Below are 22,525 nucleotides of genomic sequence, written 5' to 3'. Positions count from 1 at the left end.
CCCCCCCCCGGTCCCCCCATGTCAAAAAAAGCCCCGTCTAGGTAGGGTTAACATTGTCATGTGACGTACAGGTGTGACCCATTGGCCTACTGGGTCTGTACCTGCCTATCACCGTGTGCCTATCCACATACCGGCAGTGCACGCTAACTAATGAACTGTATCAGTCTCACGTCTGACATGGGTTATGGCCCAGTAGCTATTACCCATCTGAAAATTTGGTCACGTCCACAGCTTTTCTCACCAATTGAAAACTTCTAGGCGTCCAAACTACATGTAACTTCTTCGGGAACATGCTGTTTCAAACATGTATGATACACGAAAAGGGGCAATTTAATTTGTTACGTTAGTCCTTAGTTTGTTGTGTTCATTTTCTTTCTCATGTACAAAACATTACTTGATGAGGAGTCTAAAGTACCATGCAAAGTTTGCACGTTATGCTGTAGTAGCCTGAGAGGTAGCGGATCGTGGGGAGCGGACAAAAGCTAAAAAGGCTGACACTCAGGCTAATGCTGTAGGTCAGTAAACAGTATTATGAAATATGGGGTTCACCTACACCACACCCATTAAAACGTCACCTCAGTCATTTGCGATTAAAACCTACATGTAGTGACGTACATAGATAAAATTACCCATAATGGCAATAACCTGTGATACAGGAAATACATATTATAGTAACATTTATTGTAGCTTTTAAACATACTTCATACAAAATGAAAGAAAAAGTGGTATCTTTAATTATAACGACTTTGTAATGAGAAGCAGAAGAATAAAGCTATGTGCTACATGTATATCTAATCTATGCCTTTGGATGACTGTGCAACAATTTGGCACATACCAGCTGCTTGTGCCAAAGTACTTTAATAAGAAAAGTCTAACCATAATTTTCACATAACTAAGGAACTATACAATACAACAGTTTTTGTTGTCAATCTGGTGCGAACATATCAACTTCCCAGTACAGACAAGTGCAAAGGCAATGCCTGTCTATTTACATGGCCTATTGTGTCAACCATAGTATATGGATATGATATACAATGGTAACCTCCTTGGAACATTCTCATATGCAGCACCTCTGACACCACATTGTGTCATCATGCTCTGGACAATACTCATATCTACAGCACTTTTTGCAAGAGCTTGACAATTAATTTGCTAAAAAATTTGCTCTCCTTTCAAAGTTGTTGGCTAGACTTTCCCGAAAAGACAGAACATGAGATTGGGGCCTGTACTTCTTTGCAGTGAGATGAACAGAATTTGGCCAGAAAAGGAAGGCAGTTTTCTTCCAAATTGACAGGTAACTGTGTACAAGTATGTGTACTGTTTAATAATATGCTTTTTGAGGAAGAGAATGTTTTGTCCTTGGATTTTCATTGTAACAGAACATAGTGCCACTGACATAAGGGAGTAGTGATGCTAAACAATTTTAGTGTCCAAAAGTACTAAGAGTTGACAAATGCTGATACATGTTAGAAGAAGTACCTCTTTGCCCAGCAAAAACCAGAGTGAGATGTTTCTAGCTTCAGGAATACTTTTGATAGTTCAACTCAAAGCTGTCTTCAGAGGCCAGCTATTGTCCCATCATTTTGGATTTGACTGCACAAGTATAAATAATGTCGACAATAAATACAGTACATATCTGGCACTGGTAGACAAAGTTCCCATCTCAAAGGTGCATTTGGAGTTTGAAAACTGGTCGACATTCCACAAAATTTCTCAGATTGCATCTCTAAGCTATGAATGCAATATGCTATCCTGTTGCAGCAATATCCTACAGCAAAAGCATTCATAATGCAGCTTTATTTACAAACAATTTCACATAAATACCTCTACTTTCACACTTCTTCACACATCCTGAATACATCTTGCCATCTCCGTCTTCCTTTTTCCCAGTTACAAAAGTGAACAACCTCTATAGATTCCTCCTTTCCACGTCACAGTAATATACATTTATATCAACATGAAAAGGCCACAAATACAAATCTTACTATCATAAAACTGATTTCTCTACAACCGTCTCTCGCTAACGTCTTTCAACCAATTCATCAACCATATCAAAAATTCTGTACATGTTATGTAAAGTCCCTCAGCTTCCTAAGCGAGATTTGACAGTCTTTAGTTTCTGGAGGAAGAATCCTTCGAGAACCTCGGCGCACTTGCAGAATGCCGAGTCGCTGGGATTGTAGTAGCGACAGTTGTCGAATATCTTGGAAATGTCGGCCACGTACTGGTTCAGGGTCTTGTAATATTTCTGCCGGAGCCGTGTTTCTACTGTTGACAGGTCTGCACAAAGAACAATGGACAGAACATGTAATATCAGCAGGTTGAGAGCAGAAAAACTACACTACAAGCAAACAGTCTTGACAGTTGACATACATGTGTAAGACAGAATAATAGTTTATTCGGAGTATATGTCATGGTAGACATTACAATCTGGCAGAAAAAGAGATCCCGATTGGAGTCTGAAAATTTTAGGACATTTTGACTATCCTACTTGAATCTGTACTAACTGCCAAGGGAACGTGAAAACTTCTGACTATCATACTAATATGTACTATGTAAACTACCAAGTTAACATGGAAGAACGTTCACGCTAACATGCCAAGTTTCTTGCCACACAACTACCTGAGCACATTTAATTACAGTACTCACCCATTGGTTCCTTGATGACTTGATAATAGTCTGGTACCTCCAGTTCACTCACTGGCTCTACAAAGGGCCAGGCCATCTTGTGAGACTGTAGAAACAAACATTACAAAAAACATTTCATTTCAAAGTTACTCTGCATGCATGTATGTACTTTACTATTGAAGAAGACCAAAGTGACTGGTCGAAAGCTCTGGGCGAGAAGAATTTTTTTTTTGTGCTGGAAGAAAAGATTTAACTTTAAACTAGTGTTGTTACTAAGCCAACCTGTAGGGACTTGAGAAGTCGTTTCAGCTGGTCCGTGTCTTTGTCGCTGAGAGACTTGTTGTGCATCTGCATGTCCTTGGATGACTGACAGTTGGGGCAGATGTAGTAGTCGATCTCGTCTGCCTCGGCCGGCAGGATGCCCACACACCGCCCGTGGAACCAGTCATTACACCGGTCACAACCGATGTAGAACCTGGGAAAAAATGCACCAAGTAAATCTCAACGTTCTCTTGACTTTAAAACCTATCATAATACACATAACAAATACATCAGCACTGAATGAAAAGAATCTAAACACAACCAGTCAGATTTGCCCTGAGGAAGGTGACAGACGGTCACCGAAATGTCGGATGAACAAAACACTTGGTTGTGTAAAAAAAGTCTCTTCACGCAGTAATGTACAAAATGTACCAGCCTGATGAAACTACTCATGGATGAAATACACTAGCATGTTTAGAACATGAGCTATCAAAACCAGAACTTCCACTGCGGTACTGTGGAAAGCCACAAGGGGCCCAATGTCTAATCATTTACAGTTTTTATCATACCACACCAGTACAACCCAAATATTATTAAGATCGATCCAGCTTCTTGACTTATGCTGTTAACAAACAAACAAACAAACAAACAAACAAAAGCACTTCCCAGAAAACAAAACCTTCTTGGTGAAGGTACAAAAATGTAACTAAACATTCACAAGAATGATAAGTGTGTAGCCACTTCAGTCAGTGGCAGACGTACTGTGTTTCATCGTAAGGCGTCCTGCAGAGACAGTAGAGCTCCTGTTCTCCATCCTCAGTCAGCCGGCTGCAGTCAGGACAGGTGTAGGAGTCCATCTGTTCTGCCTGTTTCTCCGTGATGTTCACACACACGCCATGGAACCAGTTACTGCACAGGTCACACCCGATGTAGAACCTGGGAAAATCAGAGCCTGGGTGTTGCTTCTGTTGCCTCGTGGGGTGATTCACTTATCAGCTAGGTCTAGTTCAATGTAATTTTATATCTAAAAACTCGGATATCTCCACTATTGTACAAGACTTAGAGTAAACCCCAAACACCATCTATGACTTAGCCAACTTAATGTAGTCTATACATGGACTATAAAAGGAGTCCTTTTGAAAGACACACTGATCTATGTACATGTACAAGTCATGTACTCACTGTGTTGCGTCGTATGGTGTCTTACACACACAGTACAGCTTCCTGTCCTTGTCCCTCCCTGACTGGCTGGTTCGGATCATCTTAGACTTCCCTTCAGTCTTCGCAGACTTCTCTGCTTTCTTCTTCTTCTTGGGTGTGTCTTCCAGACCGGAGGAGGCTGTCTCGCTCCCCTTTCTCTTGTGGCCTTTCTTTTTAAGCTCATGTTTCAGTTCATCCTGCATCAAGAATCAGCAATAATTTCTTAAAAACCTGTATTTTACATATTTGTAATTTTATAGAAAATTTTCTTCTGTCATCTTAGTTCATCAATAGTTCTTATTTCTTATCTTTCATTCTTGTGTAATTTAAAATTTTCTTTCCAGTTTATACACTTTAGTTTCTTATATATTTGGAATGCTTATTCAAAGACACTAACCCCTACCTGAACTTCCTTTGTGATCTCCTTCTCCATAAGAGAACGTTTCTTCAGCATGTCTTTCCTCAGCTGCTCCTTGTGCTTGAAGAGCGTTGTCTGCAGTTTCAGAGCCATGGCCTGTAAAACCAATGATATCCTTCAATGTTTACTGTACCATACGTAGTGATACATTATATTATACTATCTACCAGAGTCAGCAATGCTTGCAACTGCACATACCTCTGTTGTTGAGATCTGATAACTCTTTGAGATACTGAAGAGTTTTTGAACTTCCATACAGCAGGGGACTGAAGGCAGCAAATAAGATAGCCTTTTCTGAGACCTTTGGCCTAACTTTGTGTCAATGCGCCCAATGACTACGCAAACACATGCATTCACACAAATAGACACACAGAAAACAATACCTCCATACATGGAAGTAAAAAGATGTTTAACAGAGCAGAATTTAATCGAAGCTTTGGGACAATGACAGCACTGAGACGGAATCCAGCCAGTTCTTAAATTATGCGTCGAAAGAGTGTATGACATGAAGCTACATTTGTACACAAGATGCTGACCTTGCTGCGTTTCTGTTCCGCTGTCTCCTCCTTCTTGCGCTTCTTCTGGTCGGCCTTCTCCTCGCGATCTATCGTGTCCAGGATGTGCTTCATGACCTGATTGCACACTATCATCCTGGAGGGAGGGGAGGGGGGTAGAACAATGGTTTAACATCTCTCACACTGAGCATTTTGCAACCCAATTTTATTGAATTTCTTGTATAAGCTGGGTCTACCAGATACATGATTATTTAAATCATGGGGAAGTATCACCTGCTAACATGTATTTCATACTAGCTTTTTTGGAGGGTGGGGGCGTATTTATATAGGGCATGAAATACCAATCAATTGCAGGTAAAATTTTTAGCTGTGCAGGTATTTCTGACTACCTGCACCTAACCTGCACTGGTCCATGTACTGGGTTTACATCGGAGTGCTGTATGTACATTTTCCTTTGTGTAATTGAATGGAATCGTCTACGTTTTGAATGAAGTGATAAAAGTAATGGCAGTGGTTTCTGAATAGTTTTTCGTATGATCCATACTTCCTAAAAAAAAATAAAATTCTGAGTGGTGCAGGTAAAGTTTGTCTGGTACAGGTAATTTTCAGTGTTACCTGCTTCACATGCAGAAAAAGAATTTTGAGCCTAATGCTATAGGACCGCTATCCCACCTTTGGTTGTCCTCCCTCTCTTCTGGAGTGAGGGTCTTCTGTTTGGCACGGAGGTTCTCGATCAACTTGTTCTGCTTAATTTGCACCTGTGCGAACAAAACCAAGCACAAATCTATTTTCTAAAGTCTACTTCGAAAACCACACAATAGATGCAAGGTAGATCTTTTCTTACCAAGGGAAGATGTATTCCAACTGCCTAACCTTGTTAGTGTTAGTATCTTACACAATGAAATACCTTTCAGGCATGGAATTAACATAAACTAAAATACTTTTGCAGTTGTCCAAAATGTGATTGTAGACCATACTTATCAAGTAAGTCAATAGGCATCTCTTTTAGTTTTAAGGAAGTTTTTTTTATCAGTACAACTAGTGTCTTCTTAGTCATAATATGTATTATGTACATGTACATGTATACAGTACAAAATGCATGCACATGTAGTCTTGATGTACAACATGATAAAGCTTGTCACAGTTGGAAAGCACAAACTTTAAAAAGGTTCCTATTTTCTGTACATAATTTTTCAGAATCAAACCATATTGTGACATCAGAGGGATTGAAATATTTTTGACTAGGTTGCAAACACCTGTGATTTTTTAATGACTCCCTTGTCTTAGTTTTAGAGAACTTTTGCCCAAATAAACATCTACAAGCATACCAAGGGTTCTTCCTAGCAGTGGATTGAAATATTTTTTCACTACAATCACGGATGTGTTAGTGCACTGCACACAGGGTCAGTGAAAAAAGAATATCAGGCCACTTTACAGGCATGCTACAACGTAGAATTTTCACAATTCTAAAAGTTCAAATAAATCCACACTGTTAAAAGAAAACAAACTCAAACTACAGGTAAAAACATGGGCCTTGTCTTTTTTCAGTAGTCGTCCTTCCTGCATACAGTTTTAGGCCTGATGTTGTTGGTAAATTTGTTTTTTGATGGCATGTTTTGACCTGTACTTCAGCCGTACCTTTGCTTGTTTTCCAACTGCCAATGGTGAATCAGAAAGCTCCGGAAATGAGAAATAAGAGTAGGATTAATGTGTGTGCTACTTTTACTAAATTCCACGCTATGTTTTTTGGTACAGAAGGCAGATATTTTGCTTTCTACGCAACAGTCTTTGAAATTTCAAGCAACCACAATAAACCTGGCTTTTTCTCTCTTTCTGATGGATTTAAAGGGTACCCTAAATACCGGACAATAAAAAAAAGTGATGTTTATCAGGAAATATATGATAATCCATGTCTACACAGGTTTTAACTAGTAAAACTTTTGTCCTGCCATCTACAATGTATGCAGCTGATCTGTTCGTTTGACACAAGCTCGGGCACCACATGGAAATGTAGATACAACAACATTATCTACTATGCAGGTCAAAATTATAGAGTGGATACTGTTAAGCTTATTCCTTACTACCCTTTTCCTTTCAACCAAAACATCCATACAAACAATCAACTTCACAGGAATTTGGACTTAAGTATTCACAACGCACATGTATCTGACTAAAACAGCAATCATATTTTACTTTCTTCACTACTATAAAAACAAGATAAAACAAACAAAAACAATAAAACAAACAATAAGTACATTGTGTAAAAGTTGCACTATTCATGGTCCTGCTAGGAATGGCTACTACTTACTTCTTTTTACTTTCTTCATTATCTGGCAATGCGGTTTTAAGTCAAGTAGAGCCCCCTACCTGTTTCTGCATCAACTGCTGCTGGTATTTCTGCTGCAGCTCCCTGTCCTTCTTCTGTGCCTCAGCGATGGCGGCCAGCTGCTGCTGCTGGTGCTGCTGCTGCATCTGCAGGATTTTCTGCTGCACGCTGGGCGTCTGCAGGCTCACCACGTTCTTGATGGGCTGCGGTGTGCTGGTGGTCGGCTGCACGGCTGCAAGAGATGAAGGGGGGGAACACAAGAAAAATATTCAGAAACTAAACCAAACCACAGTACTGTATGATATTTGGAGCCATGAAAGGCATCCAATGCGACTTCATAATGGCAAACCTGGAATATTTTGAATAAGGCGATCTATATGATATTGACACATACTTTTCCACATTAGCACATTTGCATCAAAATTTCATACTTTGGGCATTTAAACGGCACAGAAACAAGCCCCAAGATGAGTCCTTTATTTTCTGGATGATACACTAAAAATCAGCCCAGGATTCTACTAGTAACCATTTTCCGTCACAATTTTTGTCGATATTGGGATAATGTTGTTTCAACTTAGTACATAGATAAGTGACTAGAAATAGAATATTGACTTTGACAAATCTGTTTTTCAAGCCCTAAAACTGCATTGAGCATGTTTAAAGAAATAGTGTTCATCATGTGAATACCATTTGGCTTACACGAGAACAGTTGGTTGGTCTGACTTACTCTGAGTGACAATCTTGGGTGTGATGATGAAGTGTTTGACCGTTCCGTCAGGCATGGTGGCCCTGAAGATCTGCTGACCAGGGAGCAGCTGTGCCTGTCCAGTCGGAGTGACCAGGGACTGTGGCTGTAACACGATGGTCTGGCCCTGGGCAGTCTGGATCTTGAGCGGCTGGGTCTGCATGCCGGGGGTCTGGGACACCGTGGCCTGGCCCTGCAGCGGCTGACCAGACACCTGACCGGACACAGAGGCCGCACTGGTCTGGACACTAGCACCCTGAGGGAAACAGTATATTTGGGGATGAATCAGAACAGGTTGTAAAAAGGTGGCAGCTGGACCACTTTAAAGCTCAACACAGTCAAATAACGTGGCATCGAATGCCAAGTAGAGGGGTCATGGGTTTGATTCCTGGCATTCCTGGTTGTGTCCTTTGGAAAGGCACTTTACATCACTTTCCTCACTCCACCCAGGTGTAAAATGGGTGCCTGACTTTGGTAGGGAGGTAACAGTTGGTGACAGAAGAGGGATGGGCTCCACCTTCCAATACCTGTGCCCTAGACTGACACAGTGGATTAACAACCTCCTGCCCCTATGGCCTGAAAAAGGCTATGGGACTATCTCTACCATATACAGTGGAACAAGTACTAATGGTTGTCACCAGGAGTATAAACAGTGTGTGCAAACCTGAGTATTGACAGCTGGCAGGATGAGACGCTGTCCCTGGACAGCCTGACCTTGGGCCTGGACTGTACCCTGCACAGCACCACTCTGGGAACAAGAGCAAAAGAAGTCATGGCAGGGGAAAACATATGAACATACTCATACTGTACATTGTATGTAGAAAACATGTAGGTTCATAAATGTTTTGTAAATCGCATTACTAGCCAACTGACCCTCACAAAAGGAAACTACATATTCATGTTTTAATCTTTATTCATGTATGCAGACTCTCTTAATGGTGAACTAGAGACCTTGAAAGTAAATGGTACCAAGCACATACATGTACATGTACTTGTCAAGGAAACAAACCAGCACTGACACTAGACATCTACGATGTACAACAATGCACTGTACAAACTGTAATCGTCAGTGCTATGCAGCTGCTGTACTGACCTGTGAGGGCTTGACCACCACCTGCGGGTGTGTTTGCACCTGCTGCTGTGTCTGGACAGGCACCTGCACCGTCTGGCTGGTTGTACCTGCTTGCACCTGGATCTGGGCAGTCTGGGACTGGCAAAAAAAGGAAGAAAATCAATCTTTCATACTTGTAAATCAAATCCTAGCATATGGTCAGTGTACTGAATGATTCCTGATATGCAGTAGTCATCACATTGGTATCCATGTTACTACAAAGGATACAAACTGTGCCTGTACTGCCTGTTCCCCCCCCCCAAACACCCGTCCTACAGGCTTACCTGTACAGCCTGTCCCTACCCCTCTCAGAACACCCTTCCCACAGGCTTACCTGTACAGCCTGTCCCTGTGTGCTGGCCACCACCTGTGCCTGTACTGCCTGGCCTGTGGGTTTGATCAGGCGATACTGGAGCACGCCCTGCGGAGTCATGTGGGCCTGCAGCACCTGACCTTGACCTTGACTTGACACACCCTGACCCTGGATGACCTGTGTTTGGCCCTGGCCCAGGACTGGGGCCTGTACTGTCACAGTCTTGAACTGAATCTGAGGGAACAGGACGAGAATAGAACACAGTTTTCATGGCATTTTGACAAAATACATTCCATTTTTTGCTTTCTTTTTTTTAATCCTGGGCCACACCAATCTATTTCCTTTAGTTTATCAAGGTAAAAATACTGAAGGCAGACATGATAACAGCAGTGGGCAGAGAGGAAACTTTAAAGTTCAATTTGTCAGTATTCACTCTATAAAACTGAGTGTACCAAGGCATGTAATAGACCTGGTCTTCAGATAGAGTTTGGTTACATCAAGTTTTTCCAGTATTTTTTTCCAAGAACCAACGATTCAAATTGGTATGGCCTACTATTGCATATTTCTCATAACAATAAAAATGGACCAATCTTTTCAGTTTGCTCTTTGGGGTCTCTCTATTGGGCAACATCAGAACATTAGTTCCAGCCCCTACCTTGCCTCCAGCCTGCTGCAGCTGTGAGATGGGGAGCCGTACCATTGTTGTGGATGTGGGGGTGGTGGACAGGGTGGCTGTCACCCCCTGGCTCGGGTAAGGTGGGAAGGTCTGCTTGGAGACAGCAGGCAGAAGACTTGGAGTTGTCTTGGTGCTTCCCAAAATGCCTGGAAGACAATGCAAAAATACATGAGTCAAATAATAGAATAAAGAGACTCATTTTACACAACCAAGTGCTTTTATTCAGCCAACGTTTCGGTGACCGTCTGTTACCTTCCTCATGGCAATTCTGACTGGTTCACATTGCACAGCAGCACACGTGTCGCTGCTATAGATGCTAACGTTTGGGAACGCAACTCTTTTGTGTTTCACAGTATGTCTCATCTGAATTGTAATGTCCCAATGTAATGTGACAAATATCTTTTGCAATAAACCATTCATATGCCTTTGATGAGACCTAGAAATGACTAAATTTTGAGCCCCCTCATGGTTTTCCTAGGTATTGCAGAAGTCCACCCACCTGATGAGGCAGCTGACGCCCTGGCCGCGGCCTGAGCCCCTCCCACCGTGATGATCCTGCGGACAGGGATCTGCACCTTCTTCACGCCCGTGGGCGTCTGGACCACCGCGGTGGTCGCCGTGGTGATGCTGGTGACGGGCGTCGCCCCGCCGGACTGTACCAACTTCATCTGCTCAGGGGTGATGGAGACTGTAACAACCTTCGGCGTGGATTGTGGAGTCTGCGGTGTCTGTAGAGATGGGAAACAATTGTTAACTCAATTATCAGTTTACATTAAAATTCCTGATTTTTTCACAGTACTTTTACAATAATGTTTATTCATGGTTTTTATGGTCACTTCTGTACCACGAAATTATCATTACCCATGGCCAACTTTCCTTTTCCTGCACCTAATGCCAGTGTGAACATAATTTGTAGTTCTGTGAAAAGCTCCATTTTTCTCAAACTGTGAAATTTTGCTGCCGTGAACAAGTCATAAATTACTGTATTTTATAGCCTGGAAACAAATGTGTATTAGTGGACCTGTGTTTTGGTCTTGGTAGCCTGTTCCTGCAGACGTTTCTGCTGCATGGCCTGTCTCTGCTGCTTCAGCTGGACCTCCAGCTGGGCCTTCATTTGCTCAGCCTTGGTCGCAGCCTCCGCTTGAGCCACCTTCTGACGGGCCTGTTCCTGCTGCTTCTCTAGCCTGGAACAACAGACATCACTCTTAATACTTATACCTGCTCCTTCTCTAGCCTGGAACAACAGACATCACTCTTAATACTTATACCTGCTCCTACTGTTTCTCTAGCCTGGAACAACAGACATCACTCTTAATACTTATACCTGCTCCTGCTGTTTCTCTAGCCTGGAACAACAGACATCACTCTTAATACTTGAAAACTTGTCGAACCATGCAATGTACATTCTAATCCTAGGTAATGCTAATGAAATACACATCAATAATAAAAACCAAGGTTATTTCCCAAAAATCTCCTTACTTCTCAGCAAACTGTCTGATCTCCCACAGTTCTAGGTCCTCCTCCGGTACCCAGGTTTCTATCACCATAGGTCCGCTGGGCTGGGGGGCCTCAGTCTTGGGTGTCTGGGAACTGGAGCGAAGCCCCTTCCTCTGGGGACGGTGGGTTTCTGGAGGTCACCAACACAAAAATTCATCTTTAGTTTGCATTTTCTGTGATTACTGTGATTTCTATTTTTTCACCGTACTTTTGTGTTTACAGTTTTCACGGCTCTGTGAACCAATGCTCTAGCCAACATCCATCTTTCTGTCATTTGACGGAATTTGCTGCTCATCGTTCGTCTTTTGCCCCCTTGCAACCACCTTGAAGAGTAAGTTCCATTTTGCTACACCAAGGAAATTGTCCTACCATGAAGACAAAGTGAATTACAGACATTGTACATGGTACATTATTACAAAATTCAGTGTCATGTAGGCATGTATGTTTCGAGTTCAATGTTACAGGATATATATTTATTATTACACCATTCCCACCATACCTTTTTGAGAAGGTGTGTTGATTGGACAGATGATCTTCCTCACACAGTACTCTGACCGTAGACCAAACGTCCCCACGTCTCTTCTCTTGGTGATTTCTGTCGTCGTGATTTCTGTTTCTGTTGTAATCGTGTTGGACGTTCCCGTCGGTGGTTTGATACTCATGTCCTCCCAACGCAAACACGCCCACAGGACTCGTATCAGCGAGGCCACGGACGACAGCGAACGCAGTATTTGCACATGGTACCGCCAAGCAAGCCGGAAAGTGGGCCTTGGAGCTAAGTACGGCCAGTGGGCACCGACCATTTTGGCATCATACTTGAAGCATGCAACTTCTTTATTTGCCCCTCGCCTGGCAAGCTTCCTGAGCTCTTGAGGAGGAAGAATAAATATACTCTTCTTCCCTACTCGTGTGGAAAACTTATTACTACTTGGCAGTAATACTTTCTGACTCTTTTTCTTCTTGACTCTGGTAAACTTGGCGAGGTACACCTTTCCTGTGGTCGAGTACGTTACATGGCCGTCGGACTTCTTAACAGTAAGCGATGCTTGCGCGGCGGATGCTTGAGAAGTGGCAACACTTGAAGTACATTTGCTTGCAATTCCACTACTCAGTACTTTGGAATTAGTTTCAGTTTTTGTGGCATTGACAGTGGTAGCAGCCACTGTGCTAGTCACTGTTGCCGTTTGAGCGACAGTGCCCGACTGCTGAGTCCTTACAACTGTGTGCGTGGAATTTTGAGTCGTGGTCTTCACCACAGACTTGGTTATGGTATGAACTGTTCTTACCACACCCTCACCGCTTGCTACGGTTGTCACCGTACTACTAACCCCATTTCCCAATGGAAGAGACTTTGCTGTGTTTGTTGTTGCTGTGGCAGGGGCAGCTGTAGTTTTGGTCTTTGCTGGACTAGTGGAGCCAACACAATTTGTTAACGGCGGTTGGACTCTCTCTGTAACAGAGGTCGACGACTGCGTGCTTGCCTGCTGCGCTTTGTTTGTTAATGAAGAGTTGTCACTCCCCCCACATCCCTGGATTGTGCCGGCCGGGCTTGCACAATTGCTGCTGCCTTGTGGAAAGGCTGAAGTTGGTCCCACGTTGGTGCTTGGCACATTCCTAGGCACGGCATGTGTACCCTGTGTTGCGGCCCCTGTGCAGGCGGCTTGTGCAGTGCTGCCGGCTGCTGGGACCTGCCCTTTAGACTGACTAGCAATGCTGGACAACAGCGACGACGCTCCGCTCACGGGGAGAGAAGAACCCCCTGGAGGAGACCATCCCGTCCAAAATGGACCCATTCGGAACACCTTTTCTGCCACAAGTAGGGTCAGGGTCTGTGTTTGTGTCTGTGTTTGTATCTGCCTTCCCTGATACAGGGGAGAGGAGCTGCTTAGTCCTTTCAGGGGAAACTACCTTGTCAGTCTCCACATGACTTCCTGCCACATGTCTCTGCCACCGACACAAAGCGGAGTAACAAGACCCCACACCTGACAAGCAGGAGGGAGAGTAACACTGGTAACACCCTGATTCCTTTCCTTTGGAAACCATGATGTTCATCTGAGACTGAGAGGAGTTCAGTTCTCCATTTGCGATGGGCTCGGGAATCCCAAGAAAGTTTTTAAATGCACTTTCGTAGGTCTTGGGCTGACCTTCAGGACTCCCCAGGCCCGACTTGACAGCTGGCTTATCTGGGGAGCTGGCCTGGGTGGCTGGACTTGGAGCTGCCTTTACAGTAGTTTGTGCAGGTACTGGTTTGGCAACCTTGGTCGACAATGCAGGCAAGGTCAGCGATGCAGTTGCCGTGGTGACAGCAGCGGGCGATGTCATTGTTTTGGCAACAGATGCCTGGCTTCCAGACGACCCTGTAGTAGACTGTGCTGCTCCTGCGGCTGCACTCCCCTCCTTTTTCACCTCAACTTTCTGTCCCTCGATCTTGATGCCCTGCGACCCCGAAGACAGGATCTGCCTCTGTTCAAGGTCAAACTGTTTCTCTCTCCTGTCCAGAAAACCGTCCAGTTTGGTTGGCTTCAGCTTTTTGTACAGCAGGTGCTTTTTCAACCCTTCACTGACATTGATTGTCTCAATCCCGAGACCCTTTTCCCAGTAGTCTGCCTTCCGCTTCAACCCCTTCGAAGTCTCGACTTTGACCTTTGCTTTTTCTTTCCTCTTGGCAGGGGAGTCCTGATCGACTTCCATATTCTCCTCCTTCACAGGCGTGCTTGTAACGTCCACATCCATTGGCTCCTCTCCATCTTTACCCTTCTGTTTAACAGGAGAGATCTCTGGTTCCTCAGATTTGACCTTGGCATCCAGGCAGTTCTCGGCAGCATCTGTGTCCTTGACAGAAGACTCCGGGACGGGATCCTTGATGCCCGGGAGGGGTTTGGTTGTGTCTGGGACGGGGAGGGCAGGCTGGAAGCGTGGGGTCCTGGTGGAACTTAACCACATCCAGCCCCCCATCCCTGTGATACGGTACTCCTCTCCTTTTAACTTCCACACCTGCATAGAAGACAGACATGCAAAAAAAATGATATAAAAACAAGAATTAAAATGGCAAGAGAAATTTGACACACACGACATCAATGAGCACCAAACTTTTCTTATTTGATTTAGAAATTATACAATATTGAAACAGCTACAGATGTCACAATGGTGAGACAGAACACATCATGTACAAGGATGTTAAAATCTTTCCTTTTTGTCCCAGGCTTGTTAATTTTTGTCAGGAGTTGACATTAATGGTATAAATACACATTTGTATTCTTTCACTTTTTTTAGATTTTAAATGTATCATTCAGTCCTATATACAATACAATACCGCCTAAATCAAAGGAACCTATCCTATCTAACCTGGTGTTTCAGAGGGATGGTGTACTTGACATAGACTGGATTCTCAACTTCCTCCTCCTCAAACAACTTTCCCTGGTCTTTCTTCTTCTTCTTGTCGTCCTTCTCCAGAGCTGTAACCCGCTGCAACCTGAGTGATTCAAGTTATTGACAAACAACTGAGCAAACAGGGAGATAAAGATGGACAGAGATGTTTCAAGACAAGATATATATCTATGTTTCCGGACATTTTGAGAGATATATCTATACTGCAAATCAAACTGTTGAACCAAACGTTATACACAGAAAGCTTAGTCATAAACAGCTTTATTTTACCTGACATGTCCTAGGGAGTCCCTCCATACATTCAGCAGCACACATGGTTTCACCACGCTCTCAAAGATGGACAGGGCCAGGGCAAACTCCTTGGGTGCAGTGCACATGTGGACTGCCTTGATCCAGTTGGTGCGGAAGGTGGCCCAGTGCGGGTGCAGGAAAGGCTTGGGGATGGAGTTCTCCAGGTGCACGAGGGTCAGGCGGAGTGTGGAGACTGTCAGGGCCTTGTTGCCGTGTACCGTACCCTGCCACTTGAACTCCTGCTGCGTGTTGAGGCAGAACTTGTGTGTGAGGCCGCGGCGCCGGTCCCTGTCCTCGGCGTGTTGGTGCTTGTTCAGCGCCAGCTGGTTGGACGTGTACTGGTTCACGTACATACGGAACTTCCCCTCCTGTCCCAACCGGAACAGGTTGGGCTTGGACAGGTTGTTGACCATGCTGGAGCCCTTCCCGTCGATCTGCTTGATCTCTCCCTGTGCGTTGATGACCAGGATGGAGTCCTTACCTCCGCCCTTGCCCGTTAGGTTGGCCGTGCTGGCCACGGGAGCAGCAGCCAGTCGCTGGCTCAGCTTGCTTTCCGGATTCTGCAAGCGCGTGACCATGCGGGTTTTAGGTGGGCTAGAATTAGTGGAACTGGAGGGTGTGTCTGCATCAGAACCTGTGGTGACAGTGGTAGAAGTAGACAAAGAGGAGGATGTCTGGGTCTGGTTGCCATCTGCAGAAGTCGAGCCGCCGGTTGTTGTAAGAGTTGTAGCTGAGGTGCTACTAGCCACTGAAGCAGGCGTACTGCTGGTGCTCGTGCCCTTAGGGAGGATGGCATACGTAACTTTGGTCCCGTCTTTGTTCATGACAATAACCGTCGCCTTGGGTTGGACCGGCTGGCTGGTGTCTGATGCTGGCGCAGAAGTTACGGGTACAGGGTTAGTGTTAGGTGACGTGGCTGTACCGGAGGTGGGGAGGGCCTTGTCATCAGAGCTGTTTTCTGTCACATCCAGCTGCCTTTCCTTCACATCACTGCGTATGGACTGTAAGCTGACGACAGTAGGGCCACTGGACTCCTTTTCTTCAGCTGTCTTGTCAGGTGAGGATTCCTTCTTCTCCAAGACACTTTCCGCTGAAGACAGCGGGGAATCTGCATCCTTCTTTTGCTCAACTTTGGTCTCCTCCACTTTGGTGACGGTAGTAACGGTGGTGGTGACAGACTGGGTGACCTGTACGACACTGGAGGTGACAGTGCTGCCTTCTTGGCTAGATTCTGCTACTTCCATCTTAGTTGTCTCTGAAGATGTGGTAGTAGTGGTGGTCTCTTCTGTGGTTGTCTGCTAAGTTAAAATGAAAGGAAAAAAATTTCTATAGCTTGCATTTGGGATATCTTTCAGACTGTCCCACAACTTTTCGAATGCTATCACTCAAGTGCCCGACGATTTCAAAGGACAACACGGCACAAAGTTTTGCATACAACATACAACTGGTACAAACATGATACAATGTTTTAATGGATCAAACCAGAACCGTTCTTCTATGACACATTGTGTCCCATTGTGTTGTATCCAGAGAAAAGGACTTCTCATCGAAAAATAAATTCTGTTGTCTGCCCCTTACCTGTGAGACAGCTGTGATGTCATTTGATGCAGGTGCAGTGTCCCCGGGTTGTGTCACAGCTGCTGCAGGTGCTACAGGTCCCACCTGTCCAGTTTCTCCACTTGCAGGTGTAGTCATCTGGGCCAGCTGCTCTAAACTGGAGGCTATGATAGAAAGTATATTGTATAAGTATTCATCAGATTCCGTCACTGTTAAGTGTACCAAGTCTACACATGCATGCGCAGCTGGTGCTTCGTAAAAGGCTTCATGTGTATGCACTGGCTACATGTATAAGCATTGCAAAAATCCAACAATTTTTCTGAATTATTGAAGTATTTTTAGAACGTAGAATACATGTAACTACTCTATTGAAATCTTAAAACAACTGTGTCTTGTAGATAGAAGAAGAATGACACACTCTTACCAATCTGACGGGCTCTCAATTCTTCCTCCCTCTTTCTCATTTCTTCCTGTCTTTTCATGGCCTCCTCCTCCTCTTTCTTCCTCTTCTCCTCCTCCAGTTTTCGCTTCTCCTCAAGACGCTTCTCAATTTCCTCTGTTTAAATGACAAGAAGTTTAAGCAACATGACTCTATATATGGATAAAACGATACTTCACCTTTGTATAACCTTACCAAGAATCTGGAGGGGTAAAAGTCTACAAATGCATATAAGTTTAACAAACATAAATTCCAGGTCTTGAAATACTTTTCTTCTGCATTTTCAAATCCTAAACAACTGCAACAAAAAGATATCCCAAAACAATTTTTTTAATGCTAATTTGCATTACAACACCTACCATTGGAGGATTGGATGATGGAGCGTTGGTTTCCTCGTGCCTCATTGGTCAGTCTTTCCGTGACGTCCATGTGCTTGACCAGCTCGTCCTTGGTCTCCTCTACGGCCATGCACAGGTCCCTCTCATAGTTCTGACTGTCCAGTGTCTCCAGTAGTTCCTGTAGCTGCAGCTTGGTGCTGTAGTACCAGGTCTCTGTGTCACTCTCCCTGTAGTAACAACATGTAATCCATCAACAGTAACTCTACACTGTACCTTTACAGGTCACATGCAACTGCTTATTTCATATTACAGGTACAATTTAGCCATGGCTGTCACTGTTATGCCATTATGGATTAGACAACATTTTTTGACATTTACAGAGACTTGTTTTAAAAGCAGAATCAGATGTACTTGTTTAGCTATCTGATGCATATCCTTGATATCCTTCTACTTGTAAAGTAAGTTAGTTATCAAGTCCAGAATACGCATATCTGCATATCTACAATGTAATATCACAATGTATAACTGCATTAGGATGAGTCTATCCATGAAAAGCATTCAAATCATTCAATGTAGATTCTTAATCTGCGCTATGTATGATCTGAAGCATCAGGAACTACATTTTTTTAAATATTCCGATATAGACTAGAGTACTAGTAAACAGAGTAATAACCCAAAATCTTCACAACTAATTACATTCCCTTTAAATGATATCCATGCAATTAACTTGATGCAAAATCACTATTCTACATTCTGTTGTCATTTTTAGGCTAACCATACCTGGCATACCACCTTTCACTTACACTTAATGTTTATCGAAGCATGAGAAGATTTCCTTTTGACCACACCCTTTCAGTTCCAAACCATGTGAACCAAAACTAACTCAATCACAGACTGCCACAGACTATCTTCTTCAACGCCTACATACATGTACATGTACGCCTGCATTTGTACCACTCAGAACCTGAAACTCATCATGTGTATGGCATGAATGCCAATATCTACTGATGACACACTTAGGAAATTGGGACAGAATAGATGGGTAGAGGAATGACAATGACTGGCAGTGACACGTATTAGACTATGTGAACACATAATGTTTCTAAAATGACATACATTGTCAAATGCATATCATAGCATACTAGTACGCAGATAAATTACAGACCAAAAAATTATCATGAAAAATTGAACATTTCCCCTTCCTTAATGCTGAGCTCTGCAACATATTACCATTCAATCTTGGTATATCTGTATTTCTTTAATGTCCCAATTTTACAAACATAATCAAGTTAAATCACTAGTAGAACTAGTAGAAGCTCAGCAATGTATAAATTGCATATTGAAAACAAAGTTACCACAATGTTTTTTCATTACATCAGCTTGGCATGAAGTATGTCATGCGGCATGTAACTGATGTTATAGAATTTAAAGAATGCCTTAGGAAGAGCCATGGCTTAACAGTGATAATGTTTGAGTACAATGTACATGACCTACACATGTACATCTACATCATATAGTGAGTACACGTATTGGAAACATTCTACATAATATATGCAAGTTATACAATGTATATTCGAGAAAAATAGCACTTGGCATTATTGCAATAAAAAGACTGCACTGCCTTTGCTTGAGGACGTGCATATGCACCCAGTATTTCAAGCCCTCTTGACTTGAGCCATGTCAGCATATTATAAGTAATGTATGACTTGCTGGTTTAAGAGGTCAAAAATCTGGTAGGTCCTTGCCAGATTCCCTTGTGGTATTGAGACTACAGCTCTGATTAAACAGATTACCAAAGTCAAATGGATAATTTCACATTTCTTCAACCTTCATAAAAGCGGGCAATACTGTTACTAATAGTAATACAAATAAAAGCTGCATTCTGATCTGCACATTGTGAGTAACCATAAACTCCTGATTCATCTTTGGACTACAAATACTGGAAAACCACTTTGTATTCCAAACTGGCATCCCATATACAGTAAAGCTCCGTGGCGAATATGTCTTTCAGCCAGGAAGCACATTGCAGAAATATCATCTTCAATTTACCACCCTGCTGTTTGAGGAGTCTGCTGCTGTGGACACCTGCGCTGCTAAAGTAAACATTACCAGCAGGAGTGTCATAATAATATTATTCGTCATGATCTTCTGAGCGGATCTGAAGGGCGTCTATATAATAAAAGATGTTGCATAAGAGGCATTCATCCATATCTTCTTGTTCCTTCCAGAATCCTGTTTCAGTTTCATGAGTATTTTCAGAGTATGTGCTATTTCTACATTCAAGTTTAAACAATTTAACCTCATCAGTATGGTCTTTTTGACAAGTTGGAATATTCATGATGTAGCCTACTGTAACACTATCTCTCACAGTCTTGTTTTGCTCCAAGGCAATTGAAGATACATTCACATACATGTTCAAGATACGTATAAATAAACAGTTGTGTATTCCTTCGAGCTTTCCTTTTGAAGATATCACTATCCTATCATGCCAGAGGTTGGAAGCAACCTGTTGATCAGGCTGCATAAATTATGCTGATGAGGTGATACAAAAAGCACACTATCCTAACAGGTTATAACCCTGGATAACCTTTCACATTTGTGCTGGTTCACAACAGGTAACATGTACCTATATTTCTAGATATAAGTTGTTAAAATATTAATCAACATTTGTTGAATGTCGTGTTGTGTTAGAATCTTCTCTAATCTGGTCTGATGTTGATCAATTTCTAATTATAAACATTCTTTGGTCTCTGGAGACTTTGACTTTTAGTTTGATATTCGACTTTGGCTATGGGCAAACTAAACCTCCCTAATAGTTAATTACACTTTTGTCTCTGAATATAAAGCTTCATAATCTCTGGGGAAGATAACACCTGAAGCACCTGAGAACACCTGCCCACTCTTGCAGTTTCATCAGAACGATACAGATTATGGTAATGCTGGATTTTCAGACTTGTATGATTTAGTGTTACCCTGGCCTTGTGAATGCACACATGTAGTTGCTGAGGATCAGCCATGACCATGAGACATGTGGCAAACACCACTGGACTATTCCACTCAAATATCCAACAGGGGTGGTCAAAGAAATACTCCTCTGATCATGAGAAAAATTAATGGTCTTTTTCAAAAAGGTTTATTTGAATGTTTTAGAGCACCTGGATTCACAAAAGAACAATTAGTTATCTTAACTTTATCAACAGTATAGCAGTAAGCTGCACCTTCCTTCCTGAAAAAAAATATCAATATTAATTATCATTATTACAAGTGTATCAAACTGTACTTACACCACGACACGTCTGCACAGGAACCAGTACTTTCGTCCGTGGCGATCGTAGCCCAGCGGCTCCTGACGGCTCATCTGGCCCGTCTTCTCCGCTTCCAAGACGCAGTCCGTGACACCGCCCACCTGATGGGCGACGCAGACTTCACACAGCCAATCATCTTCTGGTACCTCTTCTAAGGGCGGCCGCACACATTCCAGATGGTACACAGCTGAGCAAGTCTCACAGCACAGGAGGTCACCCAATTTGTGACATACCCGACAGTGGTCGTCATACTGGACAGTACCCTCCGTGTAAATATAGTCACGTATAGCATTGGACACAAGCACTTGGTCAGTCAGTAGGCGGAGCACTTTCAGCTTGTCATCTAATGGCACATACGGCCAGTCTGGACCACTGCAGGAGGGCAAGACATCCCGAAATTCTTTGTCACTCTCCACGTAACAGCGTACTAGCTCAGGCCATGTCATAGCATCAAGATAATACATTTTTATATTGATGCTGTCCTTAAGGTCGTGAGGACCGAATGTCGTGCTGTTCTGTTCGTCCTCGCGAATCAGGGCCTTGAGCAGTGCGATGTGGATTTCCGCGATGAGGCTGCACTGCTCTTGGCTGAGAAGTGCGGCACAGAAATCTTCAAACCTGAATGGTGACACTCGGAGGATGATCCTGAAGTGCCTGATGACTTCATACACCGCGATGGCGTCCATCAGGTGTTCTGTGGGGAGGAGGAGATCCTCTCCCGACTTGGGCAGGGTCAGGGGCGGGACCTCCCGCTCATCATCGAACACCACGGGGGACTTGGGGCGGGGGTGACGGATGTACCTCCGTTTGGAGCTGCTGACCGTGCTGAAGCTGCTCTCGGAGTAGACACTGAGAGCGGACTCAGACTCTGCGTAGTCGGACTCGTCCGACTCTTCCTCTGACAGGTCGTCGCTCAAGTCGTCCACATCTTCCTCCTCATCGTCACCACCCACCACTTTCATCACCTCGTGGATGAGCTGTTTGCTCCTCTGGGCCGCCTCGCGGGCCCGGCTCCGCATCTCCCGGGAGGGGGTCCTGGAGGATCCCGAGTGGACTGGCGTGCTGGACCGGGAACTTGCCGGCGTCCCGCCACTGCTTCCCGCATCTCCGCCGCCGCCACGGCCACTTCTGAACCGTTTCACTCGGCTATCGATTGAGACAAAGGGACTTTTGGGCGGGCGCCCCCTGCCACGCTTCATTTCGGCCCCAGATTTGAACCGTACCAGCTAAACCTCGGTTGTGCAGAGGGTCCCTGTGTCCGATTGTTTACTGTCCTGCTGTCGTCTATCTGCCGTTTTCACGCTCTGTTTTTCCGTCCTCCATATTGGAACTGTAGCAAGCCGCCATTTCTGAAATGATTTGATCACGTGACCTAAAAGCGCCAGAATCTAGCAAATGTTGAGGTTTTTGGAACCACTTGATCATCAGCGTGAACGTTACATCTACACTGTAACTATTTACCATTTCAAAATTCCCCAAACTTGGAGACTTTGGCAAAAATTAGACAATTATGAAAAA

The 22,525-nt window shown here is 43.7% G+C and overlaps 1 protein-coding gene across 1 annotated transcript; it reads right to left on the bottom strand.

Annotated features, from left to right (window-relative positions):
- Positions 1-673: 673 nt before the first annotated feature.
- On the bottom strand, positions 674-22,523 carry LOC109484582 (nucleosome-remodeling factor subunit BPTF-like). Its single transcript, XM_019787908.1, is given in 26 exon segments — positions 674-2,280; positions 2,650-2,734; positions 2,911-3,103; positions 3,652-3,825; positions 4,072-4,286; positions 4,493-4,603; positions 5,044-5,158; positions 5,695-5,780; positions 6,661-6,699; positions 7,390-7,580; positions 8,076-8,349; positions 8,758-8,841; positions 9,187-9,303; positions 9,539-9,751; positions 10,173-10,339; positions 10,693-10,921; positions 11,215-11,377; positions 11,673-11,820; positions 12,190-13,447; positions 13,449-14,684; positions 15,036-15,162; positions 15,348-16,666; positions 16,947-17,089; positions 17,350-17,481; positions 17,724-17,929; positions 20,987-22,523. Coding segments are annotated over 26 exon segments (8,442 nt in total). The 5' UTR covers positions 22,207-22,523; the 3' UTR covers positions 674-2,083.
- Between the last annotated feature and the right edge of the window lie 2 nt (positions 22,524-22,525).

The sequence above is a fragment of the Branchiostoma belcheri genome, unplaced genomic scaffold (assembly GCF_001625305.1).
Source record: "Branchiostoma belcheri isolate BF01 breed outbred unplaced genomic scaffold, Haploidv18h27 scaffold11, whole genome shotgun sequence".
NCBI lineage: Eukaryota > Metazoa > Chordata > Leptocardii > Amphioxiformes > Branchiostomatidae > Branchiostoma > Branchiostoma belcheri.
The sequence above is the reverse complement of the archived record's forward strand: the minus strand, read 5'-3'. Positions and strand labels throughout refer to the sequence as shown.